At 55.2% G+C, this 14,715-nt stretch overlaps 1 protein-coding gene across 2 annotated transcripts in view; it reads right to left on the bottom strand.

Annotated features, from left to right (window-relative positions):
• Positions 1-14,715, bottom strand: part of SORCS2 (sortilin related VPS10 domain containing receptor 2) — a 495,160-nt gene that overhangs the window by 62,246 nt on the left and 418,199 nt on the right. For both annotated transcript variants that reach the window (XM_024993671.2, XM_024993672.2), the window contains exons 6-8: positions 10,371-10,435; positions 7,208-7,326; positions 4,739-4,828 (exon numbers count right to left, since the gene is read on the bottom strand). In XM_024993671.2, the coding sequence (XP_024849439.1) occupies positions 4,739-4,828; positions 7,208-7,326; positions 10,371-10,435 (274 nt within the window). The remainder of the gene's footprint in view (positions 1-4,738; positions 4,829-7,207; positions 7,327-10,370; positions 10,436-14,715) is intronic.

Genomic DNA, 14,715 nt, shown 5'->3' with positions numbered 1-14,715 from the left:
GAAAGTGAAATCGCTCAGTCATGTCCGACTCTTTGCGACCTCATGGGCAGTAGCCTGCACCAGGCTCCTCCGTCCATGGGATTTTTCTAGGCAAGAGTACTGGAGTGGGTTGCCATTTCCTTCTCCAGGGAATCTTCCCGACCCAGGGATCGAACCCAGGTCTCCTGCATTGTAGACAGACGCTTTACCATCTGAGCCACCAGGGAAGTGCTGGGTTTAGGCTTTGTTTAATGGAATGTTGTGGTTGGTGTGATCTTCTACCCAGATGATTCAGACTTTCTCCATATCAGTGATAAGGCTGTTTGGTTTTCTCCATATCAGTGATAAGGCTGTTTGTTCATGTGTTCATAGGAGTAGCACTTTTAATTTCCTTCAAGAACTTTTCCTTTCAATTCACAACCTGCTGTTTGCTGTAAAAGTCCTGACTTTCAGCCTGTCTTGGATTTCAACAAGTCTTCCTCACTAAGTGTAATCATTTCTAGGTTTTAATTTAAAGTGAAAGAAGTGTGACTCTTCCTTTCACTGGAACACTTAGAGGCCATTGTAATGTCAATTTTGTATGTCTGAGGGAACAGGGAGGTCAGAGGAGAAGGACAAAGATGGGGGAATGGCTGCTCAGTGGAGCAGTCAAAACACACATAATGTTTATCAATTAAGTTGGCTCCAAGCAATTATAGCAGTCACATCAAAAGTCACTGATCATAATGAATATGGTAAGAATGAAAAGGTTTGAAATATTGTGAGATTTATCAAAATATGATGCAAAGACAAAAAGCAAATGCTGTTGGAAAAATGGCCCAATAAACTGGCTCCACGCAGGGTTGCCACAAACTTATAACTTGTTAAAAAGAATGCAGTATCTGCTAGGTGCAATAAAACAAGGTATGCTTCTACTTCTAATTCATGAGCACACTGCTTTCCTGACTGTCTCCCCGTGTCTTTTACTTCTTTGAGCATCTTGAAGGCAGTTACATTAAAGTCTTTGTCTAGTAGGTCTGGCGTCTGGCCTTTCTCAGAGGCTGCTTCTGCTGGTGTTCTCCCCTTTGAATGGATGGCCCCTGCTTTGCTTGCCTTGTAGTCTCCTTGCTGTTGAAAACTGGATATTCCAATCTAATAATGCAGGAAATCAGATTCCCGCCCCCCCAGGGTTTGCTGGCTTTTTTGTTTGTTTTTTATTTTGATTTTATTGCTGCAGGCTGTGTGTGTCTTGGGAATCAGCCTGAGGTGTAAACTAAAGTTCTCCTCAAGTCTTGTCTGAGCGTGAGCTTTTTCCTGGGCATGCTTCATGACTTTCTACATCCCTCCATATGGCTGTTGCTTCTGAATGTCCTCATCCTTAAACGGTTGTTCAGTTGTTGAGTCATGTATGAATCTTTGTGACCCCATGGACTGCAGTATGCCAGCCTCCCCTGTCCTTCACTATCTCCTGGAGCTTGCTCAAATTCATGTCCACTGAGTTGGTGATGCCATCTGATCATCTCATCCTCTGTCCTTAAATGTTGTCTCCCAAAAGGGAAAAGAAGAAAAATAAATGTGGGGATGAAGGTCGAAACAGGCTCTGGCTGTAAGACCAGCAGGACCCTATGGGGCCTTCCCAGGACAGACCCTTCCCCCATATCCTCTGCTTTAGGTCCTCTCTGAAGGGCCTAGATAATAGTGTCTGATGTACAATTCCTGAGTTGTTTTATAGATGCTGAAACAACCACCAAGTGGAAGAAATTAAGTGCTTCATGATCAGGAGCATATAGTCCCAGACCTACTGGTGCCCAGGGATTAGCATCATGAATCCTGCAAGTGGTGTGTCCACGGCTCCAGGAACATGTGCACGGATGCTATCCTGTGGCTGAGGGGGAGGTCGGGAGAGACGTTTAGCCGCTACCTTGGGAAGAGCCAAAACTGTGGAAATTAATGACTTACCTTCCAAGCCTTCCCCTGGAAGCTGCAAGCCTTGGAACAGACCAGGAGTTCCAAAATCATTACATCAGGAGGGTTCTGCCAGTGTGGTTGTTGGCCTAAGTGAGAAGACGGACTCCGTGCTTCCACCCCACCCTCTTCCCTGACGTCACTTTCTCCTTTATTCCTACACTTTATGGATTTTATTTTATGTGAACATATTACAGATAAAAGACTATTTCACTTTAAAGTACATTTGCATTCACTTTATGCTTCTGAATGTTTTTATAGAATCAGTAGTTATTTGGATTTTTCCTCTCTTTTGTCTGTTTATAGCCTTTGCCTGCTTTTTTTTTCTTTCTCTTTTTTCTCTATTTTTTTCTCTTGAGTATTTTTTTAGAATCTCTACAAGTAAACAATTTAAGCAAATAATGCTGACAAATATAATAAAAACTGTTTACCCATTTTAGTTTTCAGAGATAGGTGAATTAAAACGACAGAATGAGGCCATTTATACCTTTTTAAGTAGAAGGAAGACAGAACTGATACAACACAAAATCTGGCAAAGCCATGTTAAAACAGGCCTATTCTAACTTTGCTGGTGGCAAGGTGGAACCCTTTTAGAAAGCAACTAAGCTCCACAAATATTTATATCCTTGGTCCAGAAATTCTTCTTAGACTAACTTGTGAAAATAAAAAAATAAATACCTGTGGGTGCAAATATATTCCTAGCAGCACAGTTTATAACTACGAAATATGGAAACAACCCAAATGCCTACACAACAGGAGTCTGGCTTAGCTGAACAAGGCACAGTCTCCTGAGTTGAAAGTTTTGCCGTTATTTAAAAGGGGCTATCATGTATCATTCGGGAAAAATTCTCCCAAGACGTTGTCATGTGAAAGCCAGGCTGCAGACAGAGTGACTGCGATGACGCAGCTGCAGAAAAGTCGCTTTGGCTTGGGGCCAGGGACCAGAGGCAGTCAAACAGGGCTGGGGGAGGGCAGGGAGGGAAGGAGGTGGGGAGGCCGTGGTGAGTTCCCCTCGGCTCTAATTTCTGTTGTTTTCATGGGCCATTGGGCCAACTTGGGCCATTAATGAAAGAAAAAAAAAAAAAGATGGGAATGGTTTGAGCGGAGGAAAGAGGCAAGAGTCACAAATTCACCGTATAACAGCAAAATCTGATTAGGAAATTCAGTTAGGTAGCTCTCCGCGTTGTTGGTGGGAACACGGGATCTGGCTGCTCTCCTGAATTTGGTGGAGAGGAAGCAGCCTGCTGCCTGGATGGGCAGTGTGCTCACAAGACCATATGTGGTCTTGGGACACCCCACCCTGGGCTCAGGGTTGGGGGATGATCCCTGAGAGCAGCCTGACTTGTGCATCACCCCCAACCCCCAGCCCATTACGGGTCCTGGACAGGACTCCTGAGTGAGCTTAGGGACACTTAGTGCCAATACGAATGCCACCCCTATGAGGAGGTCCTCAGTCATCCTTTGAAGCTGGGTCATAGGAAGGACTGCCTCCTCTCACCTGGCCCCCACCCTCTGCCCTCCAGCCAGGTCTCTCGGGCCCCAGGGCCTTTGCATCTGCACCATCCTACCCATGAACAGCTTTCCCCCAGCCTTCGGGCTTCAGAGCAAACACCCCACTCAGGGAAGCTTCCCCCGTCCTCTGTCATTCTCTGGCTTGGCCTCTTATCCCGTTTCAGCACACACCACAGCCGGCAATTATACCACACATTTGTCTGCCTGACTTTCTGCCTGTTTCCTCTGAAAACCCAGCCAGGGAAGGAATTTGAGGTGTCTGACTCACAGCTGTAGAGTTAGTTCCCAGCTTATATGCGATGCTCAGTAAGCGTGTGGGTGAGGAAAGGCTGCTTCTATCTGTGTTTCTGAATTATGTACAGGGAGTGAAAACATCCTCCGGAGGGGGATGTGGCCGGAGGCTGGTCTTCAGTGTGAAACGTGCTTCGGCTTCTTACCAGCTGTGTGACTTCAGACAGGATACTTAGCCTCTCTGATCTTCAGTCACTTCCTTTGTAAAACTGGAATGCCATACCAGCAGGGAGGGGACTGTGGAGTTCACTCTGAAACAGGGCGGGGGCAGTGTCTGGGCAGCCTCCACGTCCCCTCTTCTTTGCTTTGCCAGGACTTGCCTGGTGGCTCAGATGATAAAGAATCTGTCTGCAATGCAGGAGACCCAGGTTCGATCCCTGGGTCAGGGAGATCCCCTGGAGTAGGGAATGGCAACCCAGTCTAGTATTCTTATCTGGAGAATCCCATGGACAGAGGAGTATGGCGGGCTACAGTCCGTGGGGTCACAAAAAGTCAGACACGACTGACCAACTCATACACACATACACACAAGGGGAAGGAAGTAGCATTAATTGAGCACCTACTACATACTAGGCACCATAGTAGATAGCTGGAATGCAGTGGTGAATAAAACAGAAACTGCGCCCCAGCCCCAGAAACTCCAGATGAAAGCAGGAAATGGACACAGGGTCTTCCTCACACCCTGAGTGCCAGGAAAGAGAAGCATAAGGTGTGAGCAGGACCAGCCTGGAGGCTCAATAGGAGGAGATACTGCTCTGAAACATCACATGTGCGGGAGTCTGGGGAAAAGGAAGAACAGGCAGAGGAAGGAGCATGGTGGAGGCCCTAGGACAGGATGCAGCTGGGCACATGCAAGGGTGGAGTGGAGGCGGAGGGGAGTCATTGCAGGAAGCAAGGCCGCCTCGCTCTTGTCCATCCTGAGCTGGCCATCACCAGGCACCTGCAGGCCCCCAAGTCAGTGCAGGCTCAGGACACAGCTCAGGGCCAGGTGGAACAGGGAACCCACTCTTACCTTTGGCAATGCATACTTTGGCAGTTTCATCAGGACAAATTCATTGCGACGGTAAGAGATGTAGTATTTGGTCTGGTTTGCTGTGGTTGCCTAACAGGAGGGGAAAAAATACTTTTTTAAGGGGCTAGGTTTCCAGTTAAGCCAGATCTTCATGAATGAAAAACTACACATTGTATTTCAGCTGGTGAAAATGCCCTTTTATATTGTTTACATGTGCTTTGCCTGAACTAGACAGACTCCTATTCATCCTTCAGAGCCCCATACCAAATGCCCCACCTCTGGGAAGTCTTCCTCCACCTCCCTCGGTTAGAACTAATCTCCTTCCCTTGTGCTCTTTCAGCACTTTGCTTCCCTGTATCTGAGTTACAGAACAAGGGAAAGAAAATTCTGTTCCCCAGAACTTCTCTTAGTGAGAGTACTTGGTGAGCTGCTGAGTGGAGGAAGAGACAGGACAGAGGTAAGCTCAAGTCACACAAGATGCCACCAGAACACAAGGCAAGAGAGGCGACACGACAGGCAGGGCTCCTGGGACGCCGCGTGTGTGACACAAGGCAGGCCATCGGCATCAAGCCCAGCAGCTCCACGCGCTGTGGTGACCTCCACTGTACAGATGAGCAGAGTGAGGTCCAGAGCTGGAGTGACTTGTCTCCCATGGGAGAGAATGGAAGAGCCAGGAAAAGAGCGGCGTTTGCTTCTTTGGGGGAAGGCGTAAGTGGGGAGGAGGGAGAGGGGAAGAGGAGCAAGGGGGCAAACAGGCGATGGGAGACGGATTGGGCCAAGAGCTGGACAGAGCCCTGTGGCCCCTGACCTCAGCCTTTAGCCAGGCACGCACCTCTCCCGTCTGACGCAGACAGTGTCACCAGCGGCAGACCAGGCTGCTGTGACAGAGCTGAGAGTGGTCACGATCACGCCTGAGCACCGCCAAGGCTGAGCACAGGGGTGGCTCCTTCAACCACCTCAACTCAGCTTCTTGAGCCCCCACTTCTAGACCTGACCCCTGAGCTGTCCGATCACAGTGCCCCCTGCTTCCTTACAGCAACACAGTCCTCCCTGAGCCCCCTCCCATGGCCCACCCTCGGCCTGGCCAGGCTTCCCAGCACCTCTAACCAAGCCCCCCCCCCCCACCAACCCAGGGCCCCCTGCTGCACAAGGACCAGCCCAGCCCGTTCAGCCACAGCTGTGCCCCCAGGGGTCTCAGGCTGTGGTGCTGGCGGACCAAGCAAAGTGTTTCGAAAACACTCCGTGTTGGATTGATCGTCAAAGAAGCTGCAGCCACTGTTGCTCCAACACTCAGCAGATGTTTGAGAAACGCAGGGGGAGGTGCTGAGTACAGATCTGGAGCACACCTCCCCACAGACTGCAGGCTCTACGGTAAATAGTAAAGCATGCCAGTGTGGCCTGGGCTGCAATGAAGGAAGGGAGAGAGAGCTGGGGGCACTCCAAGGAGGCGACCAACGGGCCTGAAGTAGGCGGAAGCCAAGGAAGGCTTCCTGGAGGAGGGGGTACATGACACAGAATGGGAAGAGAAGGTGGAAGAGGGGCCATGAGCACTCCAAGCCCAGGGAAGAGCACGTGCAAACAGACAGAAGGTATGGGAGACCGAGGGGCTTCAGCAGCGGGTGAAGGAGAATGAGAGCAGGGCTGGTGGTGGCAGGAGCCTCTTACTGACTGCCCTAATGGGGGCCATGACCCACCCTGCCAGTTCCGGCCCCTGCTCCACAGGAGGTGTGGGTCCACTCTGTGGGGTGATGAAGTGTCTCCGAGATGGGGGAGCCTTCAGTGGAGAGAGCGCCCAGCCAGTGCCCTTAGGGACCATCTCCTTTAGAGCCTGTGGTATTATCCCCTGGGATCCGAGCGGGCAGAACAGGGGCCAGTGGACGAGAGTAGAGCAAACACTTTATCTCACTGCTGTAAGGACATTTCCAAAGATTTGGGTTGTCTCGGAGGGGATGGGCTGTTTTGAAAGGAGCGAGTTCCTCATCAGTGGAAGTAATCAAGAAGTGGTATGACCAGCTGCTCCCTGGAGTTTCTGAACAGTCAGATCACACGGTTTTGGAGGGTGGTCCCAACTGTGATCTGAGTACCAGGCAGCAGGGCTTGGTCCCTGGGCTGTGGACTGCTGATGAAGTAGCCAAGAACAATGACCAGAGACAACCCATATCAACTCAGAGCCACCAGAACCAGATGGAGCAGCCCGGGTTCAGGCTTGGGGGCCCTGAGCTGTGGGAGGGTCCTGGGGGGCAGAAGGGAGAAGGAGCGGATGGCAGCCCATTTCCAGTGCTCTGGGTCTGTGGGGTTCTGGGGGCGGGGGCGCCTCGCCACAGGGGCAGCAGGAACTGAAGCAAGTAGCACTTGAAGGTAAAGTAGCCGTTTTATGGCTTCCTGTTGGGGTGATTCCATCTCCCCCAGAGTGGCTTATATTCCACATCACCTCCTGCCCATTTCCAGGAGCCCCGGAAGCAAGCGCACCTTCACGAAGATGTAGTCGTCCTGCACAGTCAGAGAGCCGCGGTCGATGGGGCCCGTGAAGGGCGTCGTCCACGTGTTATCGGAGCAGTTGTGGATCTGGCAGGTGACGTAGCGAAAACCTGCAGGAGATAAGAGGCAGCCACGCGGGGCGTGAAATCTCAAAACACCCAGACGCCAGCGGACGGAGTCAGACGCAGCCCCAGACATGATGAAGTGCTGAGCCTTCTCGCTCCATCTGTGTTCCGATACCACCGCCGCGGATGTTGTTTGTGGGTCTGAATTTTAAAGGGTTGGCCCTGCGAGTACTACACCTGCCGCTGAGTGGGGGTGGGGGCGGCTCTGTGCCCGGCGCTCTCCTGGGAGGAGCTCTTTCGATCCTCAGGACCATACTGGGGGGCGGGGGAGGGTGGTCCAATCTTCCAGATGCAGAAACTGAGGCTGAGCGAGGTTAGAGACTTGTCTACTCAGGGCCACCCGGCCGGCCTCCAGGCTTTTCCCAAAGAAAGGCTCCATGGAACACAGCTATGTCTGCGTGTTTACGCGTCACACACAGCGCTTTCACACTACCATGGCGGTCACGGGCAGCATAGGCCACACGGCCGGCCAAGCTGAAACGTTTACCAGCTGGCCTTGATGGGAAGCGCTTGCTGACCCTGGGCTCAAGTCGTGCAGGAGAGCACAGCTGTATGAGTGCAGGACTAGGCCCATGTTCTGCCCCGTCCACCCTCTGCTCCTGGCTTAGGCTACCCGCAGACACAACACCTATACATCCCTGGACACCTGGATCCCCTCTCTGGGGGAGGGGCCGCAGAGCAACCCCCAGAGACGTGGGCAGGAGATCCCCACACAACCCCCAGCCACTGGCCTTCCCCGGGCCCAGTGGGTGTGTGGTCACCCAGGGAAGGGAGAGTCCAGGGCTACAGTGCCTGTCACGGCTAGGACCCCTCCTGCCCTCCAGACGTCTCTCCACTCACAACCAATCAACAGGTGGGTGTGAGCAAGGACTCAGGGGTTCTTTCCCCACTAGATTTAGGCAAACCCTTTCATCCTTTTTGAAATATCTATGGTTGAGCAAATTGAACACCAGCTTTGCCTGGAGATTCCCATTTCCATTAGGCCCTCTGTGTCTGGGATGGGGGATCCCCGGGGAGTTGCCTGGAGCCTCTGCCCTGGGGACTCATCTCTCCCACGTGTGGGCAGGAGCAGAATTAACCACAGGGGCCAAATGGAGCCCAGCCAGGCGCTCAGAGACATCAGCACCTTTGGGGGCATATCCTGCCCACGGCCTGGGGTAGCTGGGCAGCACAGAGAGTGCCAGGGGGCCGGGCTGGGGGCTGGAAGGCCTGCCCTAACTCACTGGCAGGGTCCCCTGAAACAGTGCGCACAGTAGGCTCACAATCAGCCATGGCTGTGCCACAGCCTGATTCCTCTAGAACCACATCCTTCTCCCCTCTAAATAGGCCAGTCACTCCCTGTGGTCAACACTGAATATCCTGTCGTGGGCTTGCCTGGCTGGGCACGCTGTGGAGTCGAACCCAGGCCAGACTCAGTGGACGGTCTGCTCACTCACCCACTCACTCATTCGTTCACTCACTCGCCCACTCATTCAGCCATGCATTCGTCCGCTCACTCGCTCACTCATGCCACGGTGGTCAGGTCCTCCCTGCTCTAGCTCTACTGACAGCAAGACAAAGACCACCTCTCACGGTGCTGACGGTCTGTGCAGCGGGAGAAGGGCTGATCCGTAGCCCTTGCTAATCTCTGTGGCGTAAACCACTCTCTGGAGCCACTCTGAGGCTGCCGAGGTGAAGTTTCTGACCACGGGGCTGAGAAGGGAGGTGGGCGCTTGGCTCTCGTGAACAAGCCCCAGTGTGACAGGAGTGACCGTCCTCCTGTCCACAGCCTGCACTGTCACCCCAGGGTCCTTCCGGGGACAGGGGCCCAGCCTTCCCGCAGGGGCAATGGCAGGGGACAGGGTGACCTTGGGGAATGGTCAGTAGCTCAGGCTGGCTGGAGGGTAGGTGGGGGTGGCCAGTGCAGTGGGTCCTAAAGGCCAGGATTCTGTGCCACCAAGCTTGGCTGGATGGGGTTCTGGTGGAACTCCCAGGCCGGGGTGGCTGGGAGCAGGGGGTGATTTGGGATTTTTGCATGGAGGGTGGCAGGGCTGGGGTCTGCACCGGCTCCAGACCCCATGACTGAGCTCAAGAAGTGAAGCAGAAACAACAGTAACACTGCCCTGCTCCCTGCAGGACAGGGGCTGGGGGCGTCCAGGGAAGAGCCGAGGGCTTGGACGTGGTCAGGGGACCCCCGTGCCACTTGATGACCCATGCCGCCCCAGGCTGAGCACTACGCGTGGGACCCATTCCACAGAGAAGGATGCTGAGGGCGGGGAGCTGAGGTCACTTCCAGGGTCACCTGGCTGCCACATAGAGGGCTGGGAGCTCCCTCCAGAGCTTCGGTCACCAGCCAGGACTCCGGTGCCTGGCACTGAACCCGCCCTCCATGTACTACGTCCCCCCCGGGACAGCAGCTTGCACTTGTCGGCACCCACTGTAGGTGAAGGGTGGCCCTGCCCAGGTCTGCATGCCAGTAGAAACCAAGGAGGTCCTGCCAGGCAAGGGGCAGGGCTGGGTCTTGTCCACCTGTGGGTCCTCAGCAGGGTCAGCCCTGGGCCTGGTCCACAGGGGGCTCAACCAGTGTTTGTTGAGTGAAAACACAACCTATAGGTCCTACTGGCTGTGATGTTCTAGAACCTTCCGTGGTTCTGTCGGCAGTGAGCACAGAGGACCTTCCTCATAACAGGCATGGCCTCTGGGCTCATCTGCCAGGAAGGCTCCTGCCCCCTGGAGGCGGGGGGAGCCATCAGAGTCCCTGCCTCACCTCGACACCCAGCAAGTGCAGGGCGGGGATCGGGGCTGAGAGATGGGGAAGCACTCAGTGCTCAGAGGCCAGAACAAATCGCCCTCTTAATAGACTTTTCCACTGGAGCGGAGCTCCTTGATTTCGATTTATCCCTGGCTGGAAAACAAGCACATTTAAAAATTATGCCACATCGTAACACAGCGAGGTCAGCTGTTCAGGGCCAGTCGCCAAGGACAGGGCGGCCGAGCCTGCCATGGGGTGAGCACTCGGGGTCCCCGGCTCCTACGTCCTCCCTGCTTACCTCCTCCGAGGTCCTGGGCCTCCAGGTGGACCAAGTCAGGGTCAGCGTCCACCCCAGACACAGCCCTGGAAAAGAACGGCAAAGGTTGGCTTTGGAAACGAAGCCCCCAAGCCCTTCCTCCCGGGCCTGTCTGCTGCCAGAACCCCTGGGAGCCTTGTGGCCTCCTGGGTCTGAGGCTCAGAGGGCACGGCCCTCCCCCAGAGCCCAGCTGCTCCTGGGACGCCGACGGAGCCCCCACCTCTGCCTTGCTGGGCATTCTTCCGTTTACAGTGGTTTAGAGAAGACTTGTGCATCCGTGTCTGTACATGTGTGTATGCATGTGCGTGTGCACACGTGTGTTAGTGATCGAAATGATCTTAGGAGGCAGGAGAGGCCTGGGAATATCACCCTAGTTTCGGGGCTTCCCTGATAGCTCAGTTGGTAAAGAATCCGCCTGCAATGCGGGAGACCCTGGTTTGATTCCTGGGTCGGGAAGATCCGCTGGAGAAGGGATAGGATACCCACTCCAGTATTCTTGGGCTTCCCTGGTGGTTCAGCTGGTAAAGAATCCGCCCGCAATGCGGGAGACCTGGGTTCAATCCCTGGGTTGGGAAGATGCCCTGGAGAAGGGAAAGGCGACCCACTCCAGTATTCTGGCCTGGAGAATTCCAAGGCCTATACAGTCCATGGGGTTGCAAAGAGTCAGACACAGCTGGACCGGGGATTCAGGCAGCACAGCGGGGACCGTGGCTGGTGACAACGAGGGCTCAACGAGAGTGCTCAACGAGGGCTGAGAACGGGAGGAAGACGCGTCACAGGGCCTGGGCTACGTCCTCCATGGTGGACAAGGCCAGTGCCGACCCCTGCTCGCCCCGCACGGGCACCCAGGAGGTGAGGTGCAGGTCTTCCACCTGAAAGGACACTTCGGGGTGACGTGCTGCGGTTCAGTGTTTCCCAGACTTTACTGGTTCCCCGTGTCAACCGGACGGTCACCTTCTGCCTGTCCACCCCCTTTAGAACCTTCTGTCTACTTCAGCCATCTCTTAGGCGAGAACACCCAGGAGGTCGTGGGTGTGATGAGCTGACTGCATCTGTTATAATGTGCATTCCAGATGATATGACCATTCCAAAGGCGTCCCCCGGCTGACCCTCTCACGGACACCGACCTGGTTGGTGCAGCACATTTACTTTGCCGAAGGGCAGGCTGAGAATCTGACGCAGAGTCTCACTGCATCAGAGTGTCATAGCGGTGCCACTCAGCGCTGTGGACAGGCACCCCCACGGCCCCTCCAGGCCAATGAGACGTCCCCGCAGAGCACTCAGCTCCCACTGCTGGCAGCCCCTGGCCTCAAGCTGGCCCCTCAGTTCTCAACCCAAGGCCCAGCAGGCTTGGCGCCGGGGTCCCTGTGCACTCCGTCTCCTCCGGGACCAGGTGGTCCCTGCTGGACATGCAAAATCCACAGATGCTCTGGGTGGTGGGAAGTGCAGTCAGAGTGTTTCAGTGTGGGAGCCAGCATCAATCACGCCGACCCTCCGGACAGTCTCGAGTGCAAGGCGAAGTGTTGATTTAGGCTTGCTGAACAGGCCATCTGTAAGCTCCTTGGAAGGAAGTCTCCTGCCTGACATTTTCCTCTCTTTTCTGAATAAAGTTAGACATTGTTCCCTACCAGGAGCGCTGACAGGTCCTCGGCTCAGCAGAGGAAGTTTAGTTTGACCATCCGTCATCTGTGAATGGGGTAATGACACCTGGCCTGTGGCTTGCTCACTCATTCACTCACTCATTCACTTTCTCATGCACTCATTCATTTATCTCACTTTTCATTCATCCATTCATTCCCTCTCTCATTCCCTCTCTCTCCCCACCGGAGTCTCTCCCCTGCCACTTCCCAGCGGGCCCACACACCAGGCCCAGCAACAGGCTGGGAGCACGATGAGCCTGAGGTCCCTGCCCCTAGAAACCCTCAACCGTGGGTCTTGAAAGACCACGTGAACCTCTGCACTTACACAGCTCAGATGGAGCCTGGCTCCCTGTGGGAAGGGACAAGCGTTGCCCCCTAGACCTTCTAGTTTGTCATGGTCCCCAAAGCTGGTGTCTGGGGAAGGCCCTCGGTCTGCTGTTTGGAAACAGCAGTTGCTTGAGAAGACCTGTGGCTGAGCAAGCTGTTGGAAAAGTCCATAGCTCTGGGAGCCTGGGGAGTTGACAGTTACTAAGGAAAGCTCTGATGCAAACAATTCCGCTGAACCCTCAAGATGCCCACCACCCGCCTCCAGGGCTGCAGTGGTCACCCCCTCACCTCCCCTCAGGATAGAGGCCCTGCCTCTTGCCGCCCACCTGGCAGGCACTGGAGCTCACGGAAGAGGAAGGCTGAGGCTTTATGGGTGGACCCAGGCTAGAGTGCCAAGGCCAACTTGGAAATGCCTGGGGAATGCAGGAGAGCAGACTGCTTGGCAGAGCGGCCAGTGGCATGGCCACCGGCCACAAGCAGAAGCAGCCATGGCCTGGGGCTGCTGCTTCCGGGCGGTGTGACTGAGGACACGTGCCCTGGCCTCTCTCCACTTTGCCCTCTGTAACATGAAGGGGAGACAGTCGGGGCTGTTGTGTGGATTTCATAAGATGATGTGCTTGGACCCATGGTCGGTGCCTGGTGGATGGTCAGTGTTCACAACGTGGCTGCTGCTGGGAGGCCCTCACGATTCTGTCCCAGTGCCATTTAGAGACTAGCAGGGAGGTGATGAGCCAGAGTCATCACAGTCCCAAAACACAGTAGGTCTCCCAGTCCCTGGCCATGGCCCCAGGAGGTCAGTCTAATGAGCTCACTTGCTTAAGAGTCTCAAAACATGAAGGTCTTAGAACATGGGGCTTTGGCAATTCCTGCTGTCAGGTCAAAGACAGAAACCTGGGGAAGAAATCATTTGATTTGCCAGAGATAACAACGTGTCCGAATGAGCACAAACTCTGCTTTCAGTGTCTGTGGGCCGCTTCTCTCGGTGATCCCAGAGGTCTCCCTGGGACTGGACGCATCAGGGGAGCTGCCAGCTCTGCTAATCTCCCAGGCCACCAGCTCAGGGACCGCCCCTCCCTGACTCCTCCCACCTCCTAGCCCCTCACCTCCTCCTGATCCCTCCCAGCTTCTGATCCCTCCCTCCTCCTGGCCTCTCCCCCTCCCCATGACCCCTCCCTCCTCCTGACCCCTCCCACCTACTAGCCCCTCCCCTCTCCTAACCCCTCCTACCTCCTAGCCCCTCCCCTCCTCCTGACCCCTCCCCTCCTGACCCCTCCAACCTCCTGACCCCTCCCCTCCTCCCAGCTTTTCCCCACCTCCTGACCCCTCCCCACTTCCTTGAGCCCGTGTTGACAGGAATGACAAGGCCTGACACTGGTGCCCTAGTTTCTGAGGAAGACCCGAGTTCTCGCGAGGGCAGCCATGTGGTGGAAGGCGCACCGACAGGCCATTGCTCCAGGGGAGAGACCAAGGCTTCCCTTCTGCGGCCTGTGGCCCCATGTCAGCCAGCTAGTTCCTGGTCCTGATTGGCATGAAGACACTGAAGAGGCAGAGGGGGTGGGCAGGGAGTTGTTTCCACGTGTTTGTCCCGAGGAAACAGGACTGTGGCCTGGCGGGGAGTCCATGTTAGTGTGTGGCCCAAATGACACGCGAAGCAGAGAACACGAGTGTATGTGTGCGAACACATCCACACTCAGGAATCACACCTTGGTAGAAAGAGCTTGTCTCTCTGTGCACCTCTAGAGGCCGCGGGAACCCCGTGCTCAGCTCCCCTTCCCTCTGCCCGTGGACCTCGGCCAAGTCTCATCCTCCGTGGGCCTCACTCACTCTCTCATCCAACAAGCATTTCCTGAGCACCGGAGCCCCATTGCTGGGGCAGTGAGACCGGAGAGCTACCTACGCAGACCGATTTTGATCAGCTCCCAAGAGATGACAGAAATGGGGAGGGGGCCGGGGCGCTGGCTGGGGCTGCACAGCCTGGCAGTTAGTCAGGGGCTGAGTCAGGACCAGGCCAGGGGAAGGGAGGGGGCAAGAGAGGAGGGCGGGTGCAGGGGAGGCAGTGGAGGGAGGCAGAGGAGAGGAGGGAGGAGGCAGAGGGGATGAGGGAGGGGGCATGGGAGGAGGGAGGGGGCAGAGAAGAGGAGGGAGGGGGCAGTGGGGTGGAGGCAGGGAGCAGAGGGGAGGAGGGAGGGGCAGAGAAGAGGAGGGAGGGGGCACGGGAGGAGGGAGGGGGCAGGACAGACCTGCCGAGGGGCAGGAGGCCTGCCGAGCGTGGGTACTGTGCCCGGGTCATGGGCATTAGCGCCCCCATCTACTGTCGAGGAAGCGGAGGCCCAGAGAGGGAGACTTACATGTAAACAAAC

This window comes from Bos taurus, chromosome 6 (genome assembly GCF_002263795.3).
Source record: "Bos taurus isolate L1 Dominette 01449 registration number 42190680 breed Hereford chromosome 6, ARS-UCD2.0, whole genome shotgun sequence".
Lineage (NCBI taxonomy): Eukaryota > Metazoa > Chordata > Mammalia > Artiodactyla > Bovidae > Bos > Bos taurus.
The sequence above is the reverse complement of the archived record's forward strand: the minus strand, read 5'-3'. Positions and strand labels throughout refer to the sequence as shown.